The sequence below is a fragment of the Plectropomus leopardus genome, chromosome 23 (genome assembly GCF_026936395.1).
Source record: "Plectropomus leopardus strain MGB_pleo_1.0 chromosome 23, ASM2693639v1, whole genome shotgun sequence".
Lineage (NCBI taxonomy): Eukaryota > Metazoa > Chordata > Actinopteri > Perciformes > Serranidae > Plectropomus > Plectropomus leopardus.
This window is the reverse complement of record NC_142198.1, coordinates 12,237,988-12,262,405: the sequence shown is the minus strand read 5'-3', so window position 1 is coordinate 12,262,405 and position 24,418 is coordinate 12,237,988. Positions and strand designations below refer to the sequence as shown.

Sequence of the window (24,418 nt, the reverse complement as noted above, 5' to 3'; positions counted from 1 at the left end):
TAGTGCTGTGTCAGAAGATTTGGAGCGATGACAATCCATATTATCTCTATTAAGTTGTCTTTAGTCTCAAGTCATTAATTAGGTATTATTTACTCACTAGCCTGGGCAGAGAGTCTCAAAACAACAAAGAAAATGTGATAAAATAGAGCAAATAACACCAATTTAGACAAAACAAACACCTTTTATATTGTGTGTTTTTGTTGAAGGCAGTGAGATGCTGTGTGGGATGTAACAAGATTTCTGCATATCCACAAAAGCGCGACATGTTTTTGTCACTAAATTGTAACACTGCATGTCACAGATAGATTGGGAGACAGATACTGTGCTCTGGAAATGCATCCACACAGGGCTTCGTTGTGTGACAGAGTCCTTCCTCTGTCCTCTCTGTTATTGTGCTCTGTTATGTTTCGTTACAGTTGCTCAGAGCGGATGTCTTCCCTTCAGCCCTTAGTCTTGCATCACTTGCTCTCTCTCCAGCTCATTCTTTCTGGGCCACTGGGTTTCAGTTATTTCCTGTCATCCTAAAGCCCTTCCAACCTTTCCACAATTTTTTTCTAACCACCAATTAGATAAGTCCCACTATCAACACAACAGCTGACTCTGTGTGATAAATGTCCTCTCAGAAGATGTCACTGCTTTCAGAGGAAAGCAGTAACCACTGAATTAATGTAGCTGCAGTACAGTCGGCATTGTGTACAAGTTAGATTAGTTGCACCCTGTGAAAGCACATGAACGTTGAGCCAAGCGGCAAAGCACAGAGAAATGCATAATGCAACTCACATTGTGGTGGTTTTTCCGGCTCCATTGTGGCCAAGAAAAGATGTGATCTGATTCTCATAGAAGTCCATACTCAGTCCGTCTACAGCAAGCTTCTTCCCAGTCTTGTAGATTTTAACAAGATTGCGGACTGAGACGCCCGCTTTCATATCAGGTGGTGGTTTCTCCAGATACTCTTTAGAGACACATACATACAATCATAAAACACATAAATACATATATCACCACATTTTTTACCAAATACCTTTATATTGGGACAATATTGTAGTGCTGGCTATTGGTGCTCTCACAAAATATTTACACAATGATTTTTTTGATAACAATGTTTTGAAAAGTGGTTACATGGACAATATTTTTGTATTCAAAATGAAATCATTCTGATCAGAGATTCAAACTTGCATACATAGAAGATTTACATAGAATTTACAAATTATTATAAAAGTTAAATAAAGGGACCTGATAAGATGCACATTTACATGCCAAAAAGCAATTAATTAGAATATAACTTTATTGACTTGCACAAAGTGGTTCTGCCCACTGTGAAGCATCTAATCTGCCCAAAGTATAATAGAGGAAGAAGATTTTTTCCAAATATTATTTAGAAAATGTTTTTATCTAATCCATGAAGTGTAAAAGCAGAAGTGATTCTGCATGTCAATACAATTTAGTAGTAAGTAACAAAAGTGTAACCTAGCTTATTTTCATTAGTTGCAAATTATAGATATCCCCTAAATACCTCACGAGGACAACCTCTAGACTTTTACAGAATTTACAGATGTTCACGTTACATAAGGCTACTGTTTCTCACAACAGAACGTAGCACTAGCAGAGCAATAAGTTTAAAAAACAAAACAAAAACTTTCTGTCATGTGTTCAGAGGAGGGAGGCAGGTAGAAACGGCTGTGTCAGCATGTTGTGTGCAGCGCATGCACCCACCTACAGTCACCGAATGTTACCCCCGCGTGGGGTAAACATGCGCAGAAAGAAAACATTTATCCCACCTAGAGAGTCAATCCGATTGAGTGTTTACATATTTATTAAGCTCTAATATTTGCTTTTTGAACGAATTATCAAAGGATTTTACTACCTCTCTCAACCCCATTGGGAATTCCTTTGCGGTTGAGGTGGATAAGAACAGTCTCTTCCGATTGTGGTGTTTACATAAGGCAAATAAATAAAAAAAACTTGAACAGTCTTGTAAGTCCAGAAAATTACATAACACAGACAACATTTTTGATATTACAATATCCAAAATCTAAGACAATATTTTTTCTTATTATCACAATATTGATTTTCGATCAAACCATGATCCAAATGTAAACGAGGAGGTATTTCTTCTCCAATATGTTGAATATAAGTATTCAATAATTCCTTTCATGTTTCAATCATCAAAAATACAGGTTTGGCCTTGAAAAGTGAAAAGAAAAAAATACTGGGCACTGAAAGATAAAAATAACTAACTTTATCTCACAGCTCTGAATATTCATGGGGATTAGTTGTTTTTTTTTTTTTTAAAGAAGTTCCAAATTTGAAACGCTCTTACAGTTTCCAAAAAGTGCCAAGTTCTATTATCACATAAAGTGACAAATAAGGTGCTAATGTTTGTTTGCAGCCCATCCCAATGAAGTTACACTTCTTATTACAACTACGTTCCCTCTCGTTCCTGGCTGAGCTGTTGAGAATGTGACAACTAATAAGAACTAAGAAGGTTACACGATGGATACACAGCACAGGTGAGAACTGAAAAGAATATGGCAGTTTACCATTATGTAAAGTGGAGTCCCTCAGCAAGTCGGGGTCAACATCAGTCACTGAGGTTGTCCCACACCAGTAAGATGCAGTGAATGGGAAGTACCATGGCTTAGGGATTCCATATTGGCCTGGGATCAAGCGTGGAGAACATTATTCACATTTTAATAACAGCTTGGCTAGAGGGAATATGGTACTTTACAGTGTATGTTTCCTCTTGACAGCCTGGCACAAATCCTCTCCCCTTTTAATTAGAGTCGATGAGAAAAGCATTAAGGCTAGCCTGTTAGGATGGCTGCATTGGCTATTGACATAAGTTGGGCTGAAGTAGGGGGGCTCATGCAAGAAGAACATTTTTTTGCATCATTACTTTGTTTTTAGATATGACAGTGGGAAATACTGTAGAAATAATGTAATTAATCTCCTTAATACCTGGAAAGACATTTTCAATGTACCAGGTGAGCAGCCAGTAAAAAACAGCATCAAAGAGCATCATGATGATGGACACGATGAAGGTGTAGCGTTCTCCCTCCTCTGGACTCTTGTTGATGTTGTACCACTGAATGCCGATGCCTTGCTCCTCATACTTGGCAAAGTTCTCACAGCCGTAGCCAAAGGCCACACATGACAATAAACTCTGAGAATGAAAGAAAAACTCTGAGAATGAAAGAAGTGAGAGTCGAAATATACATAGTTAAAGGAGTAGTAAGCCATTTTAGGAAAGAGGAGCAAAATCTGGGTACCAAAACCTCTGCCAAAAGTACACTGCATGACTAGCAAAAAAACAAAACAAAAAAAAAACAGTTTGACTTGAAACAATTTCAATCGACGGAGTCGTCTCCAACTGATGATTCAAATCTCCAACTTTAGAAGCCGAGTAACTTTATGTCTTTGAGGAAATGTTGATATTTCTCAGAGACTCATCTCGTTTCTGTCACTGTGCCTTATGCCTTACCCACTCAGTAGCTTGCTGCTAAATTTTCAACCTCAGTGGCTTCTAAAAACTGATAATGGCATCCATGTTGCCATGACCTAGCAGCAGTGCTCTCATGACTTAACCACTTAAACACCAAGCATTTTGCATACACAGCTTCCCATGTAACCACAAGCTAAAAAGTTCCACTTATTACATAAATAGTCTGTCACATAACCTCCTGTGTAACAGGGAACAGTCAGTTTAACATTTCAATTCTTGTGCAGATTAGGCAAATGAAATACACCATGTTAATTTGTGAACTTTGGAGCTGTTGGTAGCCATTTTTTTTTTTTACCTTTAGACAATGCCAGGCTAGCGGTTTACCTCTATTTCCAGTTTTATACGCTAAGCTAAGCAGCTGCTGGCTAGCTACATAATTAACATTCGGACAAAATAATGGATTTCAGTCTGCTCATCCAATTCTCTGCAGGAAAAGAAATACTTTGAATTACCAAAATTTTTTTTTAATCACTGCTCAAATAATATCTCAGTAAATGATTTAGGTGATGACTTACTCTCACCACTCATAATCACACTCAACTGATCAACAAACTATTGCAGCAGACAGTGAAACAATATCTACACAGGCATGACTCGGTTTAATTGCTGTGTTGCCTTTGCGAATATCTCTAAGGACTTCATTTTTACAAAAGAGACACGATGGAGATTAAAATATGTGTGCTGAACACCCAAGATTTGAGCTTTCATACAGAAGGAAATTGCAAATGATCCTTTGCCTGGGAGACATCATCTGCCATGGCCTATCACTCTGCATTGCCATGTTGCCTGCCAGCTGTTTTACCACGCCTCATTTGCTTGCGGCATTTTCACTCTGGCACAAGCAGCATTTGCTGAAGCTTCCGAGATGAACAATCATGGATACCATCTACCTGATGTTACATTACCAAGCAGAGAATCTGTAAAGCCCTGCAGCGACACCAAACCTGTAGCCTGGCTACAAACACTGCTGGCAACTTCCTGTGTTGTCCTCTGCTGCCCAGCTACTGACAAGCAATCAGCAGTAAGCCAGTAGATGAGGGGTGACAGCAGTGCTGGTGGGCACCCATCCTTGACCTGCGTATGAACGACTGACAAAACCACAGGAGCCACTTATTTGGCTTTTGAGAAAAGGGCATGAGTTGGGAGGCAGACAAAACAAGCCCCTCTATTGAGCACATGTCAACGCTGCAGATTCAGCCACCACTCAGCTGGCTGCAGACAGAGAGCATTGTTAAGAGAAAGAGTGATCAGAGTTCCAGCTCTGTCTGGGAAGTCATTTCCAGGACATTTCTGACAAGTCGAGCTGGAATGACAGACAGGATCAGCACAGAGACAAATATATTTCTGTCTGAAGAAGTTTCCTTTTAAAAACTGTAATAGCCAGTTGTTAGTCTCATGACTGAAGCAGATTGATGTGTCTGCATATAAACACGCTGCATAGACTACAACCATCAGGAAATAACTCGGTACCAGCAGACAGCGGTAGTCTGTAATCGCCACACAAAAAGGCAAATCAGAAGACTGTGGTCATGCAAGTTAGCCAGTTAGCACATCAACAACAAAATCTAATGTTAGAACTTGGGATATTTACTGTGTTTCAGTGAACAGTACCACAAACCACCTGGAAACAATCTGACTGCCAATCCAAGTAATTCTATTAATCGACAGAGCCTGCCGTATCCAATGTTGATTCCACATCCTGAATTGACAGAAGGAGGCTCAACACCGTAGGACACACCGCAGCGACTGCTCAGCAATGGCTCAACAATGAGTGAGGGCCAACCGTTGGCTTGGTGTGTCAGAGCCTTTATGTGAAAGTAAAGTCTGTCTGCTTGGAAAATGCTTCTCAGAATGAATTAGATTAAAAAATAAATAAATAAAACAAGAGGAAACAAGAGCTGCAGTAATCATATCATCAATCAGTTAGTCTGTTGACAGAAAATTGGGAATTGTGTTGATAACATGTAATTGTTAGTCAAAAAGTTCCTTGTTTTAGCCTTTAAAATGTGAGAATTAGCAGCTTCAATATCTTTGGGTTTTGACATGTTGGTCACACAAATCAAGCAAATTAAAGAGACATCATCTTGAGCTTAAAGGAATTGTATGGGTCTTTTTTCACAATTTGATGATGTTTTATAGACCAAACAATCCATCGATTCATTTAGAGAATAATCAGCATTGCATTGTGGTAGCTGGTTGGTCAAGGCTGACACCACATAACTGCAAAGTCCATGCTTCAGTTCCAGCTTTGGGCATTTTGCATTTTATTCCCGCACTCTTCCCCCTCGTTTCCTGTCTCCATCTATACTGTCTGCTGCTGATTAATGTAGTACACATGCTGTATATTAAAATGTCAGAAGAGTCACACTACTGCCAAAAAAAGGAAGGAAACCATATGCTTAATTGAGCTGCCAGATGTTGCAAAAGCAAAGATCAATTAACTGATTTAAGCAAAAGAAAAGCTAAATGATGAAATTCTGAATGGCTTTGCAGGAATTATCATTTTCCTTGGGATTTTCTTTTCCAGGACTGAAAAATTAATTGAAATATTGCTGGTTTTCCAGAACATTAAAGAACTCTTGGTTCTCTCTTGTTTCTATTTCATTAAAAAAGTACGGGTAAAAGAGGGAGAAACTAGTAAAAATACAGCAGATAGGTAGCTGGATTGTGGCTGTGGCTTATGGTGGCCCTCTGATGCACTGCCTGTAGCTCTCTTTTGGCGCACAGCTGCAATCAAAAACTGTTCATATAAATTCAGGTGATCTTTTGAATTTCTGTTCCGTTTAAAGACTTCATTATCAAGGACAATGTGGGGGAGAATTTGTATGCCTCGGCACGGTGTAGTTTCATCCGAGGTGGGAGAGAGAGAAACCTCTGCACAGACGCACACACACATACACACACATCTCTGATAAAGTGTAAGGATGAACTGGATAGTGGTTTGGTCACAGGAACATTGCTCATGCTAATTAGAGGGCTAGAGGGCTATCCATCTAGTTGGAGCAGGGGAGAAAAATCTCAGCGCCAGGGGAGGACCTAGCGATGGCACTTTGTGTAGAGATTAAATAAGGTTTGCAGTGCTTTATATGTAAAATGCCTACCTAACCTGCATGCAGTCTGTAAAAGTAAATGGACTGCAAAGTTTTTTAAAGTAAAGGAATGACATCATTTTAAAGGACACACTCAAAGCAGTTCTCGCTGCAATGTTGACAGAGCTTTCTGGCAAAAACAAGGTTTACAAAGTGTCTGAAGATGAAATATGAAAGCAGAAGTCAGTTCTGTCAGGTGCCAATGTAAGACATTACCGACTGCCACCATTTCAATTTGACGAATAAGAAACACGAGAGTGTTTGCTTCGCCCACCCGCACCTGATGCCGCCATTGTTGAAACTGACAAATAAGAAAACATGACCTGATTGAAAATCCGGGAAGATGTGCTCGCGAGCTCAGCAATGAAGATTCAAGATTTTGTGTGTCTTTGTCTGCAGAAAGGACAGCCTGACGACAAATGATAGCAGCAGCACCATAAAGGTCACGCAGAAAGGCTACACTGAAAGTTGAGCAATGGCGTACTATTTATCTTTATCCCTTGGAGGATAGGAGAAAATCCCCAACATCCTCTCTGTCTGTCTAGTGTCTTCTTCTATGTAAATGTTTCATGTTTCTGTCACTTGGGTATGTCCAGTTTTAACAAAGTTTTTCAGGTTGCTGCCAAAATATTTCTGATAAAATGGGAACCAATGCACAGTGACAGTATGAATACTCACAGGACCTCTAAATTCATCTTGCAGACACCTCATTATCAGTAGAGTTGTGTAGATAAGGGCAAATCTCTTCCAGATATTATTGACACTGGGACTAAATTCACTTCCTTTCATAACAACCTGCACCAATAAAATCTGACTTGTGCCTGTTTGGATTTAAAAGGAAAACAATAAGGCATACATGATTCTGTGATTACACTGGCAAAAACATAACTGGGGAATATAACTGAAAATACAGTCAGCCCTTGTGTGTGATAACAGCAGGGGAAGATATTAAAAACCATGTCAGAGCTAAAGACGGACTTACCACAACAACCTTGGCCCGGAAACCCATGACGTCCCTCCAGGCGTAGCAAAGGATGTGCGGTAGGTAGAGGAGAAAGTAGATGAGGCCGCCACACGCCGCCGCTAAGTTGGCCTTAGAGAAGAAGACGCTAATGAAGAAGCACTGAGTGATGGTGGCCAGGCAGAACACCAGCAGGAAGACAAAGATTACTGAGGGGTCGCTGTATTGCAGCACTTTGCCATACTGTGTCGGAAAGACAGGAGACAAACAGAAATATCAATTCATGTCCATTATGTTTGAGTTTTGCGACAAGAGGTTAACTAAAACATAATTTATAATGGAAATAAAGAGAATCATAAAATGTGATTATTAAAGCTGATTTTTATGATATTGTAGGCAGAGTAAAAGAGTTTTAAAAGGGGTCAAAATACCTGATATATCATGTGTTTTTCAAGTTTCATGATATTCTATAACATAATATGCAAGTCATCAAAACTGTCACTCTTTCACTCTGCCGGTTTGAAGGAGGACCCTTCTCTAATTTTAGTGAGCTACTTGTGAATCACTCCATTCTCCCACCATGATGTCTTCTTAAAGCCTAATTTAAAGAGGCACTTGAACTGTTAGGATAATGGTGCTATTGTAATGGATGCAATTATGATTAAAAAACATAGAAGGCACTGTTACATGAAGCTGTATGAATGTTTATTATAGAAACTCTTCCAAATTGGCAAAGACTAAATGAAGATTCAACTACGACTGTGCTGGCGTCAAGTACAATTATCCCATTTTAGTGGTTAGGATTCTCTTCAGATTAACATCTTCATTATTTTAAACAAAAGTCTCATTACCCAATGACACTTGATACTCTCCAAAAGTAGTGTTGGGTCCTCCTTGAATCATTATTAAATCATTTTGCAATCACCTTCAGTATAAGGGCAAGGGAGAGAGAGCTGATGGCCAGCGGGAGCAGACTGGACACTGCCCAGCTCAGCCAATAGATGGCACCTCTCAGTCCCATGATCCTCACTGTCTCCTTAAGCCTGGCCTCTTTCTCTGCGACGACACCCTTAACGATCATGGCCACTGAGTAGATCCAGGCTAAAGTCATATATAAGGGAAGGGAACGTGCCAGAGACCGGAGGAACCTGAAGGGTGAGGAAGCCCAAACCAGACAGGACAATGACCCTATTTATATCTGATATTATAATGTAATCTGTGTCTGTACACCTGTAACAGTAAAGGCTTCGTAATGAAAACACTGGCTGGAGCAGATGACCATATAAAGTCAAAAAAAAAAAAAATTTGAATATTTGTCCACATTTAATACGAACACCCAACATTGTAACAATAAATATATGGTAGAAAATAAGCAAAGAGCATACTTAGTCCACTTTAAGACTGTATTAATGAATGATTTTGGGCATTTGAGGGCAATTAGAACAACCTGCAAAAATTTTTCAAAAATCACTTATAAATTCATACATTTAATCTTGACAATACCACAAGAACCGAAATGGCTGAAGTTCAAATCTGGCAGGGGCCCTTTATTGCATCTCTCTCTTTTATTACCTGTCATCTCTTTGTCACTGTCTTACAAAAGAATCAATTGCCCCAAATAATAACTTGTAAACACGTTCCTTTCTGGCCACATTACAAAAGTAAGTAAAAGTAGTCCCTCTTTCTTTTGCTCTTCTTTGGTTTCTACTACCCCTAAGGGAAATAATGGCTTTTAAGCTGCAAAACGCTACGCTATATTCCCCGACTAGTAGCTAAGATTGTCTGTCAGCTGTTTGGATCCTATAAAGTAAGTGTAGAGTGTGATTTTGGAGCTTACTTGCTGATAACAGCTGCCTGTAGGTAGAGACGCAGCTGATGAGAGCGGCCAGACTGAACCCAAACAGTAAAGTTGTGGGCCATAAACCCAAATAATGAGCTGAGAGATGCTAAAATGCTCTGTAAAGCTGAAGGGAGGGTGATCATTCTTTGTGGGTTCACCCTTTTCACACGCACATGGTCACTTGACCCATTGTTATTATAAAAGTATTGATTATAACTGCTTTAAGAGTGTGGCCCAAATGTGTAGACTGCATTTACACCTGGCTGAGATGCTATCACACTGCAATCAATAAGCATTCTGATTGTTCTGATTGCAATGCGCTCTGCATGCATTTGCACTCTGATTAACTCCTTTTTTTTTCCTTTTCCAGGGGAGATATTCAGATACAGATTTGTAGTACCAGGAAGTCTATCAGCAACAGAGACTTCTCATTAAAGTGGCGATAACAAAAGCACTTGCACGTGAAGGAACTGTTGAACATCCTCACTGATCAGGTTTTATACGGGTATGATCCATTGTAAGTGGTAAAAGAAGCTCACAAAGAAAACAAAGAACAGTAAAAATCAGTATTTTTACAATGTAATATTCTAACTAAAAGTCCTGTTTAAAAAAAAATAATTACTGAATAAACGTATGTCGATATGTCTGTATATCAGCAAAATGTCCCTAAGTTAATAAAAATATCAAGTATTGTTGCTTACATACTTAAAATACAAATGCAAGCAGCATTTTTATGTTGTAGCTGTTCAAAATGGTCTCAATTACACCAGATAATTTAATATATAAGGATATAAGGATATAAGGATATATCAAATAACCAGTAACAAGTAACTAACTAGTAACTAGTAACTGTTAATTCTACAATGCAGTGTAATGAAAAAAAAGTAGCAGTGGCATGGAAGGTTTAGGTAAAATACAAGTTCTTAAAAACTTGACTTTAATACTAAAGGTAAATGCAATGATCCACTACTTTACATTTCTGGATCAATAATTTTTAATTGTATTAATTTATTTCATTCTTGTGTGCATGAGTGATTGATGAGATGTCAATAGCTGTCCCCAGACTGTGACGGTGGTCTCGGATGTTCTAATCTACATTCTTTACTCAGCGCTCAGGGTTGTTGTGCACAACAAATTAATCAAATTTTAATGACGAAGTGCAAACATGACAAAGCATTTGGAAGGTGGTTGTCAAAACAAGGACACACTGTTTTGGAAAAGAAACGTGTATCGATCATCACCGATCAGTGTTAGTTTTCATTAAAAAAAACAAAATGCAAGATTCAGCTGGATGGAGACTGGAGCAAAGTGTGGGGAGAAGTGCAAATAGATCAGTCTGGATGCCAAATAATAAATGCATTAGCTCCTCCATAATGGAAGAGAAAACAAGTGTAAAATGACAGAGGACTCAGGTGCAGATGACAAAACCAGTTGTTCTCACACCTAATCCAGATACAGCCTTATGATAATTACCATTTGATTTGCTATTATTATTAATGTGCTGAAAATGGCTGTGAAATTATCATTTAGAACGGGCCTGTGATCTGAATACACATCGTGTTTGCCGTCGCTCCTCCAAGGCACTCAACTAACTCAATTTATTGTTATTAATGTTTACAAATTGTTGATAGCTCGCAAACACATTAGGCTGATGGGAAATTACATTTCACCCAGCTGTTCAAATATCAGTTTTTATTTACCAGCCACATTTCCCAATTAAACTGCAAAAATTGATTAGGCTGATCTGAAATAACCATTCTTTCTTTTATTTCATTAGCGACGACTACAACACAAGGAGTCGTTGAAGGATGTGCTCGATCTAGAGGAGAGCAATAATAATGCTGTTACATGGTATGTCACCTGAGGCACAAAGGACCTCCGTTTTGTGATAACTGGGCTTTGTGCATCTTTCACCATTGATCCTTCAAATAGATAAGCAAGTCCATTACATCCCACTCAATTACTGATTTAACAGAAGTATATAAACACCTAAAAACACATTTGCAGCCGATAAGGTATCTCCAGTATGTAGACATTTTCTAAATAAGAAAAACACAAACTGCACATAACTCTTTTCTGGGAGTAACACCAACTCCGTTTTGCATTTTGTTCCAAACTTTTCCCCTGTGATTGATGATGTTGGACCCATTAGATGATTGTACTTGCACTGCATTATACATCATGAGCGTGATGATGCTGAGATAGGCTGTGGTTGTCTTTAGTATTGTTCTCTCATATACTGCTCAAACCTGTGTACATTATGCATGAGCTCAAAAGCCAGTGATACCCGATACAATAAATCTTAACACGGTTCTTTGACGAGTCGTCTCAGATTACTTCTAAAGGGGTTAACTTTTGTTTTAGTCAGCACAGGGAGAAAAAAAGCCACATATTAATCTTCTTTGGCTATATGTGTCTCACATAACCCAACGGTTAATTTATCTCACTTTTTCATTCAAATCAAGAGCTGAAAAATATGAACTCCAGGGCTGCAGAGGTAGTTTAGTCTCCTCTCTGAACTCGAGGTCTTTGGTTGAACCACTATTCCTCCCACTTACGGTTATTACCCTGCAAGTTCTATTTGACAAAATGTAACATAGTGCAGTGTCCTTGTGGCCAAATATAATAAATTTTCATTGCAATCATGGAAATATACAGTACCAATCATTCATTTCTCAAATTACATAACGGAAGCATTCCTTACGTATTAGGCATAGAAGAGGAGGTGATGCAATTACAGGAAATAAAAGGGCCAATGCTGCTGCCTTGATTTTAATTTGACTAAATTGCAGTTTTGGTTGCATGCTCAATTACTGAGACCGAGGAGGCTGATTTGAAGAATCGTGGATAATGATTTGATTCTGAGCTCATTGATTTGATTATGATTTATTACAGCAAAAACACCAAAACACAAAGCACCAACAATCCTCTGACCTGAATCACCTGTGAGAGGAGCAGATTATTTGGCTGAATGCATTCGGTCAGATGTTTATTTTCTCTGTTCTGTTGTTTTTGGTTAAAATTACAGCTACAGCTATTGCTTAAATGCAAATTATTCTATGCAGAGGGATGCAGCCCACATCGAGGACGCTACAATTCTCTGAAACACAAGAATTGATGGAAATTAGTAGACTCTGTAAGCCCTACTTTCTATGCTAAATTAGTGGCACTAATTTTTCAAGGACATTCAATGTGTGACTGAAAAGCCTAGAGTTTATACTGTATGCTTTGTGTTTTGATACTTTTGCACTGAGCGACTCTTTTCTACTGACCTTAACCATGACACTAAGGAGCGCGCAGGGAACCGCAAGCAGAATAATGTTTTCTGTGAACCTTGCACACCAAAGGGCACCGTTTTGAATGCCAACAACACGTAGCACCTCCTTAAGCCGGAGTTCCTTCTCAAGAACGAGGCTTTTGATGGTCATGCACACACTGTACACGAAGGCCAGAACCAGGAACATGGGGAAGATGCCTCCAATACTCTGGATGAAGCTGGTTGTAAAAGAAAGCAATCAAAAAGGTCAGGATTGCCCACTGATAAAGGGAGCAAGTGTATAAAACCGAAGTTGCCTTTGATGTGGAGGCAACACTGCACGACAGGTCTTTAAGTCTGCCCTGTACTTTTGCAAAAAAGTAACACTGCAAGATCCCAAGTCTTTGCAAAAATCTCATTGTCTATGACTACAAATTAAAACTGTATATTATATATATATATATATATTTGAGAGTTTGCAAAAAAGTCTCTTAAAAGTCTTCTAGTGTACGGTAGGCATTATGTGATAGATAATTGAAATCTTTGGGTTTTTTACTGTGGGTCAAACAAAACAAATTACTGACATCACCTTGGGCTTTGGAAGAGTGTGGTGAGCATTATTCTAATATTTTCTGACATTTAAAAGAAAAGATTAATTGAAAATAAAGATGATGACCTCAATGACATCTAACAAAAGAGAATCAGATTTTTACGTGCACACTCTGTTTTGAAGGTTGTTTTTTTTTTTTTTTTCAATCCAAACCTGCACTTGTTCTAGTTAAATACAAGGAAAAGGAAACTATTTTGCAGACACTGAGAGTGTTATCAGCATGCGGGACAATCAAGACAATCTGAGTTATATTCATGGACTCAATGCCACTGAGGCGTTTTTATTTTCACACTGAGCTAACCTTCATAAACCTGGTGCATCAGCTCAATCAAGCCATTTAGTGTTGCACCTCATGCCAGAGATGATGTATGATTTGATGCTGTTACAACACAATAAGGCGATATTAAACTGGCTTCATAATGCCACCAAAATGCCATGTCAATATCTTCTCCGCTGCCAATAGAACAAAGTGCTTCCTTTGCTTTATTAGACAGCGAAGGAGAGATATCAAATAGATTTTGACAAAGTATAGATTTCAAATATCACTTATGCTTGCAGTCCATAAATACAGGTGATATAATGCAAGCAAAGCTCTGTTCAGCACGGATGTACGGAAGTGGATGTGCAGTAATTGGTAGAATGACGCTCTCTGAAGCTATTTAACAAAAACAATTCATCAAAGCGCACTTGCAGCACATTTTCATGAAATTAATTTCTCCTTCAAATCTGGTAAAGTTATTTTTAAAGGCCTTATTGAATCCCTGCCAAGTGAGAGAGTTCACTCACACATCATCACATTTCCTAATTGCTAGTTAGTCCTGCATGCATGCTTTTTTTCAGAAGGTAAGTTGCTTATTTCTCTTATTTTTTAAATTACTTTTTTACACATATTTTCTTTCAAACAAATCTTTCAATTAACTGAGAAAGCTTTCATTTAAGTGGATAACTTAACAGGACCCAGGCAATACCATATTTCTACAAGTACATTCATTTTAAGTTTCATATTGTTCAGAAAGACTTTTGTCGATAAATCAACTGATGATGAAAGGATTCGACGGTCTTGCAAACACATCAAAGAGATTAAGTTAGTGCCACTGAGACCTGAGAGGAAGTTCAGTTATATGAGAACTTGAATGAGAGTGAGACAGGCTTGTTTTCGAGGACACTTCCTCTGCCCTCGTGGGGTGGATCACTTTCAAACGAGGCCTTGATAAGCAGCAAGAAAGGATTGGTTGACACTGAGTTTCTAAAAGTTCAGACCCAGAGCGACTGCAAAGCAATATCTGTTACAAGATTACATAAATAAAATTGCCTCTTAGAGGCTGGAAATTCAAACTTAAAGAGCTTGAAATCAATACACTTCAACAAATAAAGCTAACTCATACATTAGCACCTTTTCTAAGGAGGTAAGCAGCTGCAAGTAGCAAAGGAATCAGGTTGAATACTAATTCTGGTATTATCTCCTCCTGATTCCAGCGTAACGTCTCTTTAACAGCTGACAGCCTGTGTGAGTTAACTCCTTCTGTGACTTCTAGCACTGGAGGGGGAGAGATCAGTCATGCACACCGTGTCTGACACTGACAACCTTGCCACCAGATGCTCTTGAATTATACATTTGCTGATCGATCAAGGGTGCTTAAGTAATAGAACTCCCGGCAGGTCTGTGTTATGGGGCTCCAGTTACATTGGCAGCCTGACCTAAATTTAGGGAAGCTAGAAGACTGATTTCTCAGTAAATCGAGAGATAGTAGAGCACAGCCTCCCCAGAGGTTGGCGTAAAAAAAGCTTCCCGTCTCATTTTGAGCAAATATACTTGGCTGGCTGGGAATGAGCGATTCATTGAAGGGAACAGACTTTATTATTCAATGTGTATTATCTCAATGCTGGTACAAATTATTGCTTAAGGAAAAATGTGCATACGGCTATGGCATAACGAGTGCTTAGGAAGCCATATGTTGTGTTTTGGGTTTTTTTATCTTTTTTTTTTTTTACAGCAAGATCACATCTATAAAACAAGGTATATACCCCCGAACAACCAATGAAGCAAAGTTTTGTGAAACAGTTAGAGTTTAACGATTATTATACAAATTTAAAATTCATATCAAGCCTTACATTTAGGAAAAGCCATTGATAGTGATGCACTGCTTTCATTATTCCTGGCTGAATACATCTTGAATAATTCTATAAATATTAATAACTGCATATTACGAAAGTGAGAACATTATTTGCTCACAGTTATATCAAAGTGGGGTCAAGTGAGAGATTAAATTGGGCATGAAAGTTTTGTCTGACACTTAATGACAGGCACAATTTTATATGCATTTTAATTCTTTAACCTTTTACAAACAACAAAAGCAACAGAATTGTATGTGCTTTTATGGTATATGTATACTACAGCATCCACCATTAGGCCCATTTTACGTCATTAAATGTGAGGTCTTGAAAAATGTCATCCTGGATCAAACAAATCAATAAACAAACCCATTAATGCACAGCTCTACTGTGCACTTTGCTACACTAATCAACATGTTGATTGCTAACACTTTCACTTTGCGTTTTGACCACTTAGCATCCATTTAGCATCTATTAAATGCAGTATCTGGGCATTCTGCTATGAATACAACTAAAATAAATCAATGTACAGTCTATACTGAACATTTTTCTGTTCTCAATTATTCTCCTATAGCATGGATAAACGGTATCTGGAAAGCAAGAAATATAGCACTTTATGAGACGTTTTTCTGCCATGGTCTTTCACACGTGAGGAGTCATGCAGGGAATAGTTTCTGATCTTATTAATACAGCATGTCACTTCTGCACAGAGCAGAGACGCATAAAACATCAACAGCTGATTTTACTTGCTATGAGCCTCAGATGTCCAGAATATGCTCAATTATTTCACCCACTCTATGAGCTAACAGTGGACAAATTAGGTCAATTAGCTACTGTAGATGGACAAAAGATAATTCCTCTCACATCCTTGAGTTGAATAGTCCTCACATCGATTGCGGCCCTATGTTGGGTGTTGCTGAAAGCAGCCTTAGATCTCACATCATGCTCATGTGAATGTGAAAGACCTATTGATGGGGAGCACAGCCCTCAGTATCCAAACACGTGCAATGGCACAGAGGCTGCTGATAAAGGCCCAGTTTATGTGTTATCAGGCCCCACAAGGGTCAAGCTTTATCCCAAAACGTCATCTCAGGCCCAAAGTGAATACGAAGACAGTGGGAGCAAATATTGTTTGGTTATCTCAAATTTGAAATGCCAGCAGGGTCAGCTGTGGTTGAAGTGGCCCAGATTGGTTGTAGTTCATCGGGTGCATTACAATCAAAAGCAGCGGGGAGAAAATGAGGAAAGCGATAATATTTCAAAGGCAGGTCTGATGTTAGGAATGTTGATGAGTGTTGAGGTCAGTGCAGATAATACTGCCTCACAAGCTGAAGTTTATCAGTGAAGGAAAAATCTTGTTTTTGTGAGACTGAAAGGAATAGAGAAAAGATAAAAAGAAAGTGATGACACGGTCTTCTCACAGAAACTAATTGTGTAGTTGGCAACAGTTTCCTGAGCTTCAGTCAAAACACTTTCTGTTGTGCAAAATCTAAATGATGTACTCAAACCTAAATTATAAAACTATCAACTAAATGACTGCCATTTACCCCCAACTTCAAAAAATTGATCAGTTCTAGCTGTATTTTATTAAAATGTGTTATATATTGCATGTAGACGAAACTGCGCATTCTGTTTTTAGTTAATTGTCTTTTGAAAGCGTATGAATTGTACTAAGATAGCTATAATGTGAATCCCACTTAAACTTTTTTTTTAGGAAATGAGAAACCTTTTCATGTTCGCGAAGGATAACAGGAATGATCTGAAGTATAAACAAAGTAAAAGTACACGATGGATGGGAACAGACTGTCCATGATCCCGGGACAGGATCGTAAGTGGCATATATTCAATCAAATGGTGTGTGTTTTTAATAGGCTTTTAAGCTTTCTATTATAACTTGAATAGCTGAACTTAACTTTTTTGTAACATGGCAACAGCTATTAGTGTTTGTTGCTTCAGCAGTTAACCACCACGGTGGCCTATGTTAAAATGCCAAAACATAAATGGCTAAGTCTAGAGCCAGTGTTTGGTTTGTCTGCTCTTGGCCACTCTAGAAACAACACAGTGATGCAACATGGCAGACCCACTCCCCATACAGATGTAAACTACACATTCTAACGTAATAAAATCATGACAATTCTTATTTTCAGGTGATAATACATAAAAGAAAAGATGCTCAGTTTAATCAAATTCTTCCAATAAATCCCCTAAATCTGACACACTGGAACTTTAACTAACAATATGGACATTAATAATTACCAATTTCCTCCAAGCACGACTTCTTCTGTCAAGTGCTTTTTCAGACATCCAGCAGGGTGTGACTTATGGCGCTGAGGCTTCTTTTTCCCCAACACTGACCTACTTTTTGTAGGTATTGTATTTTATGTTAAATAAAAGTGTATATTTTAATAAGTCTTGAAGCCTTGAAGTGTAAAAGCAATTTTATAAAGTCCTTCTCCTGTCCACAAAAAATTAACCAAACAATTTTTTTTATGTGGCCAATGGGGTATTTTCTTTAAATTGATGCATATACATGTGTATTATTCATCCCATAGGTCACAGTTGAGACCACTTTTAAATTCTGAAAAGCGCATCTTAAAGCAACTGAATATTCTTTTCTGAAATGAGGCACAGTTACAGCAGACTGCAAACATGTTCATCTGAATGCACAATGTTCTTTCCTTCCTTTAGGCGGGCAACAGTACACAAATTGAGATGAAAATAATTACCACCAAGGTTCTTCCCCATCATGCCTCTCTGTGTTGTAGCGCATCTTCCCTTTGTGTGATTTCACTCTCAATTATTTATGAATGAAATAGCAGTTTTCAAGTGTTAATAATTTATAGAAATGCCCAAATGGCTAGGCAGGCGAAAGAGTAAATGGTGGAGGGAGCGAGGGTATTGCAGTGTTTTATGGCTCCAATTTATCTTCCGTAATTATTAATCCTTTGTGTGAGGAAGATGAAGCAGAGGCAATGGGACTGGCATTAGCAAATAAGCTGTACCATGACTGTCTAATTTCAGATCATTATCACAACAATGAGCTGCAAATGACGATGCAAAGAAATCGGTGCTTTTTATTAGAAAACAGATCAGTAATGCTCCATATTCATCTGAGAGTGTTGTGCAGTACTAGAAAATGGAGGAATCCGACGTTAGGATTTTGCAGTTGTAGTGGAATAAACAGGTACAGTAGGAAAATGGACAAGAAAAGCAACAGTGGGGATGTCAGTTATCTTCCAGCTGCAGTTTGTCTGCCTCCAAATGTATAGGGGGGATGATTTTACGCTTCAGTAGATTCAAAATGTCAAATTTCCTCTCAGATGAACATCTCCACTCGGCGCAAGATTTAGTTCAACATTTCTCCAATTAGTACTCCTTAAACTATCCTATTGCTTAACATGTCAAAGCAAGTGCACCCACTTAGGCAGTTAAAACAAATATGAAATATGTTTCTTAAAACAAGTTTACTAAATCAGCTACAAAATAAAATGCAAAGGAGAGGAGCTGCATTTAATCTTAAAGCCACAATGCGAATATAAATCAGAAGCAAAGCACTTAATAAAGCACCAATAGAAACACCCTAATGATGAAACATCAATAAAGCCATTACTTTCAATATGGTTTTCAGAAACTGATGTTTCCCATGTCTCCAAGGCAAACGCGATGCAGAATAGGGCATCATTTTTCAAAACGTGTAGACAGTGGCAATCCCAATACATCTTCAATATGAAGTCATAATTTCAATGCTTCCTCTTGCTTTGGCTTCTTTAAACGTGTTCATACAAACACCCACTGATGCTTGCTTATCTATAAATTCCATGTTATCCAAAACACATAATATTTTCAAATTAAATCCCTAATATCTGGAACTGTGTTTTTCAATGGTGGGGGGAGTATTTTGTGTCTACTGAAATGGGCATATTGTGTTGTTGGACTTAAATCTCCCTGGTAATTATCTCTTCTCTTGATGGCATCACTGGGCTTTTGCTTTATTAATGGAGATCATAATGCTGTGTGGATGGGAGTAATTTCCAAGACTCGGAGGAAATCTTGGCTGTGGAAGATTAAGAGTGATACCGCATCATTTCTGTCCCTAGGTGACTGATCTAACATGATAGAAGCCGGTGATATCAATGCATACATACAGAACACAGATGGGGGCCTGTTATCAATCTTTGCACATGTTGGAGCTATGTGAGACGTGGTGTGCTCGCTTTGTTGAGAGTGAAATGCCTCGGAAATACAAGGAAGGGACCCATGGTGGCTGCTTAAATAATTCAGCATCCATCAACTATTTAGGAATTTCCTGTGGTTTGACAAAAATCAATAGTTTTGGCCCACTCATTCCCTCCTGCTGCCTTCATTCATTTATTTTCCCTTGCTGACCCTCAATTCATGATTAAATGTCTCCTCAGGGATGTTACAGCTTTATTACTGACTTTTAACTCTGACATTATCAGCAGAGTTCCCTGCCTTTGCCCCCTCATCTCTGAGATAGCATAAAACACTAGCAGAAGAGCAACAGATATTAAAGAAAGGGTAAGTTAGACAAATAAGGAGAAGCATCTTGAAGCCTCCACAGCCACAACCCTAAGTGACTGATAAGACCATAACTCAACTACGCGCTGGCAGTGAGTGGCAACTCCTGAGAGTGAGCAGAATTTTATTGCTGTAATACCTCCTCCCTCTTCCTCTAATCACAAGGCTGACAGATAAAAGCTTTTGTACTCACACGTCATCCACGTAGCAAGGGTATGGCATTTGCTGGGCAAAAACACCGAGGGGTTGAGTCTTTGACGTCTGCACTCGTATAATGCCGTGGTCCATCATATCCTGCAGGTAGGCGAAGCCTCCCCAGATATAGCGCAGGTCGTTAAAGGGGTTGTCTCGGGCCCCGGGAGACCATAACCTTATTAAAAGCAGACACACAGTGATCTGTCTTAAAAAAGGGCAGGTAAACTACGACCGGGATAGTCAGAAATACTGTCGGTGTATCATGACTGTTTATAGAGGTCATATTTTTGCACAGTAAACTTTGAAAGAAAAAAAAAAGAGCTGATCTTTCAGTTAATAGAACGCACAATAAAAATCCAGCATGTTCTTCATCTTTGGGTTTAAAGGACTACTTTGACATTTTGGGAATGCTTTTTCAGCTCTCTTGCAGAGAGTAAGAGGAGAAGAAAGATACCACTCTTATGTTAGTCGGTAAAAAATAAACTAAGGCCAGCAGGGGAGCTTAGTATGAAAAGTGAAAATTAGACGTGAAGACAGCTAGCTTGACTCTGTCCAAAGCTTAATAGTGCTGGCTGGCAATTTCTTTACCCTTGGAAAGAGCTAGCCTTCAAGCTAGAGAAAGGACTGTTAGTTGATATAACTATGGCTAGCCTAGCTGCGTCCACTGGTTTAAAAAAGAAACTAGAATTTGAGGGAATTCCCTCAAGATCTTCTTGAGATATCACACTTAGAAATGAGATGGATGCAAAGTCACAGTGACCTTGACCTTGACCTTTGACCACCTAATTACAATCAGTTCATTGTTGAGTCCAGGTGGGCATTTGTGCCAAATTTGAGAGAAAAAAATGCTCTCAGGGTATTATTGAGATATTGTCTTCACAAGAAAAAGACAGGCGAGGTCACATTGACCTTGCCCTTCACCTATGATGACCAAAATCGAATCACTTCATTGTTGAATCTGCGTGGATATTCGTGCCAAATTTGAGAAAATTCCCTCTAAGCATTCGCGAGATATCAAGTTCACAAAATCGTTCATTTCAACGTCCAAATTTGAATGAGAATCTGTGTATCTCTCAGCAAGAAAGAAAACAGGTACATTTTCAGAAATGTCATATTATTCATTAAAGGTATACTGTGCAGGACTTTCCTAAAAAACAGTGTATAGACTCATAGATTTTTATATTTTACTTACAGAGATTGGTCGATTGAAAACCAATTATCATTGTAAACATGTTGGCTTTCACTTTCATTGTTGCTGGCGATACTGTTGCTACAGTAGCTGACATTTCCTGTTAAGTATGCATTTCACAAAAGCTATATGTTACATAGGAAAGTCAAAAAGAAAAAAAAAGGCTCTAGTTTTCAGTAAGAAAATGTATTTCAATAGGTGTGACAGGCGTTCCATATATGTATTAAAAAGAGAGGCATAAGCTGTGTCACATACCTGTCTTTCACTTTGTTGGTACGCTCTACCTCATCGATGTCCATGCGAATTTTGTATTTGACATAGGGAGGGAGGTCGCTGGAGTTTGGCTCGAGGTTTTCAAAGACGACACCGGCCCAGTACGTATCATTCTCCAGAAGCTCCAGTGCTTTGCTCACAAGGTGGCTTTCAGTGGAGGCTGCCTCGAACTTATTCAATTCTAAACACTGTCAACAAACACAGAGGTATCACAAAAAAAAAGAGTTACTTTTCTATAGTCATGTTTTATCTGAATCTTTAGTATCCACAAAACAGGGGCATGCATGAACTCGCTGACAGAATGGCAGATGGATATTTAGCGAAAAGTATCACTCAGCTATTGACTAAACCGCACAGTGTCGTTCCAAATTATCTGGAGCTGCCAGGGGGTGGGAAATGTTTTGGGCTTCAGCAGAGACAAGCAAATGAGATACAGCCTCGCTAGCACTCCCAGTTCTGTAGCCTTGTCCCCCTGTTTCATGGAACGATAATGAGCTAGCCATCCTGGGAGGCAGTCACACCTGACAGCTGTCCACACATCTCAGTGCTGCAATAGTTTTATCATTTCTCCCCCAGGATTCTCTAGTCTGTATTCTATATCAAGCTATGGTGGCAAACAAAACAAAATCATAGCAACAGCATTTGTTCTGTACAAGCTAGTGAGGATATCACTACAGTGAAATGGTTATATGAGCCCAAAGTTTGGACAAGTGCTGAGTAAAATACATGAAATCTGTATCAGTGATACTCAACTTAAATACAATAACAATAAACAGATTCACAGTGGGGACTGTCTTTGTACTTCTAATTTACAAAAAGCACCAGAGTGCATAAAAATAAAGCTTGTTTATCAAAAAAAAGTGTCAGTGGAGAATTTCCCTGACAGAGGTCCTAGCTAAGCCCTTAATGTCCAAAAATCCCAGAAGCACCCTACAATCCTGGAAATGTCCTAAAATCCTAATATTTCCAAAAATCCCAGCAGTGTCCTAAAATCCTATAAATGTTCTAAAAATCCTAGAAATTTTTCCTACAAGCCTAGGAACCTCCTAAAGTCCTCGAAATGTCCTACACTCCTGGAAAGTCCTAAGACCCTAGAAACATCTTAAATTCCTAAAAATGTCCTGAAATCCCCAAATTAAATTCTAATGTTAGACATTTAAAAGATTGTCAACCTCATGTTCATTCCAACCAAAAAGTTTTATCTTAAGAGTCCAACATCTTTCAGATGTCATATTGACATCCGGTGCCAGCTGGGTAATTGCAAAACTCTTGCAAGCCTTTTCAAAATATATCTGTTTTCACTGTTTAATAGTGTGGCAACAGTGTGGTGATTACTGATGATTTACTACACACATGACAAATCAACTTTATCTGCTCAAGTTGAAAAGTTAATCAGTAATAGCTCAAACAGAACATAGATTCGTCCTTACAGAAGAAATTATTCAAGTGTCCTCAATTCTTAGGCAAAGAATTGCTTAACTGCAGTATGGTAACACTATAAGAAACACACAAGTGTCACCTGAAATTAGTAATGAAGTGTTGTTCCCAGGATTATTAGGTGATGCAATGGCACTGCTGATATGAACACCTTTATAATGACCTGCAGTTTACATGACTATTGCTATTCTTATTCATTTTCCATAAATTCCATCATTTGGACACTGTTCTTATTGAATTGTGGGGCAATTAATAAATGAAGTAGGGCAGCAGCAATTTGTGGCCCTAATTTGGGCCTGTGCTATTAGAGAGATGCAGCCTGATTCTTCAGTGTTTTCACTGGCGGTGTCACCAATGTGAGAAGCCACGACAATTTTTAAATGACCAAAGACTGTTGAGGGTTGATCTTGAGTTAATAATTTGCTAGGACAGATTATGATTTCAAAGATACAAATTACTCATTTGTGAGCACATACTATCAAAAAGATATCAAGTGTAAAATATTGTGCAGTCACAGATACAGTACATTTTTATCCATGCATGCTAAAGAAATAATTTAGCTATAAAGAGGGATTGTTGTGCATTATGTCTGTATGATAAACTTTTTTCATCTTCATTTTCTAACCAGCAGTAAATATTATATAATGTTTCATGGAGGGCCTAATTTGCATTCCTATATTCATTTATTTGCCTCATGGCTATTGCACTTGACCATAAACTATACAGCCCTAAACTAAAAGAAGCTCTCTATTTCCCTATAGATGTGTTCACCCAGACAAGAGGACACCAAAGTAAAGGTAGGAAATAAATTGCATTATGTCAGAATTTCATTGGCCATATATGGCAAACCCCTAGGGCCCGACCTGCCATCTCACAGCCCCTGCCTGTGGATTGACATTGTGTGTATGTCAGTGTGGCAGCATGTGTGCGTGTATGTCAGTGTGGCAGTGTGTGTGTGTGTGTGTGTGTGTGTGTGTGTGTGTGGTACACTGACAGGAAGGGTGGGCTTTGCACAGTTGTTTGATCACACACAAAGTAAGAAGGGTTTTGCTGCAAACTGTGCCACTGATCAATATGTCAGTGTCAACCTTGTGTGTGTGTTCCTACTTCGAGACGTGTGATGCCATAACAGATATACCATAGTCAAGCCCATAACAATGTTTTTTCATGATTATTATGGAAGTGATGTAGTGACAGAACTTCTTGTGAATGTGTGTGTGTGTGACACGGTGTGCTAAGTTAAGGACATTCAGCTTTAATGAATAAAAGACCAAAGCCTTTTTCACTTGTTCTCCAAAAAACACAAAAGCTGATAGCACTTAGAAGATCAAAAAAACCAAAAACAAACCTACATGTCGTGGAAAAGTCTTGATTTTGGTTTGAACAGCTGCAGAGCACAGACACAGCAGCTAAAG

General features: G+C 38.6%; 1 protein-coding gene across 2 annotated transcripts in view; it reads right to left on the bottom strand.

Moving 5' to 3' along the window:
* LOC121961901 (phospholipid-transporting ATPase ABCA1) overlaps positions 1-24,418 on the bottom strand; it is a 222,396-nt gene that overhangs the window by 118,797 nt on the left and 79,181 nt on the right. For both annotated transcript variants that reach the window (XM_088073211.1, XM_088073212.1), the window contains 7 exons: positions 21,549-21,754; positions 20,103-20,279; positions 12,665-12,887; positions 7,574-7,795; positions 2,959-3,163; positions 2,541-2,657; positions 781-952 (listed from right to left, as the gene is read on the bottom strand). In XM_088073211.1, the coding sequence (XP_087929337.1) occupies positions 781-952; positions 2,541-2,657; positions 2,959-3,163; positions 7,574-7,795; positions 12,665-12,887; positions 20,103-20,279; positions 21,549-21,754 (1,322 nt within the window). The remainder of the gene's footprint in view (positions 1-780; positions 953-2,540; positions 2,658-2,958; positions 3,164-7,573; positions 7,796-12,664; positions 12,888-20,102; positions 20,280-21,548; positions 21,755-24,418) is intronic.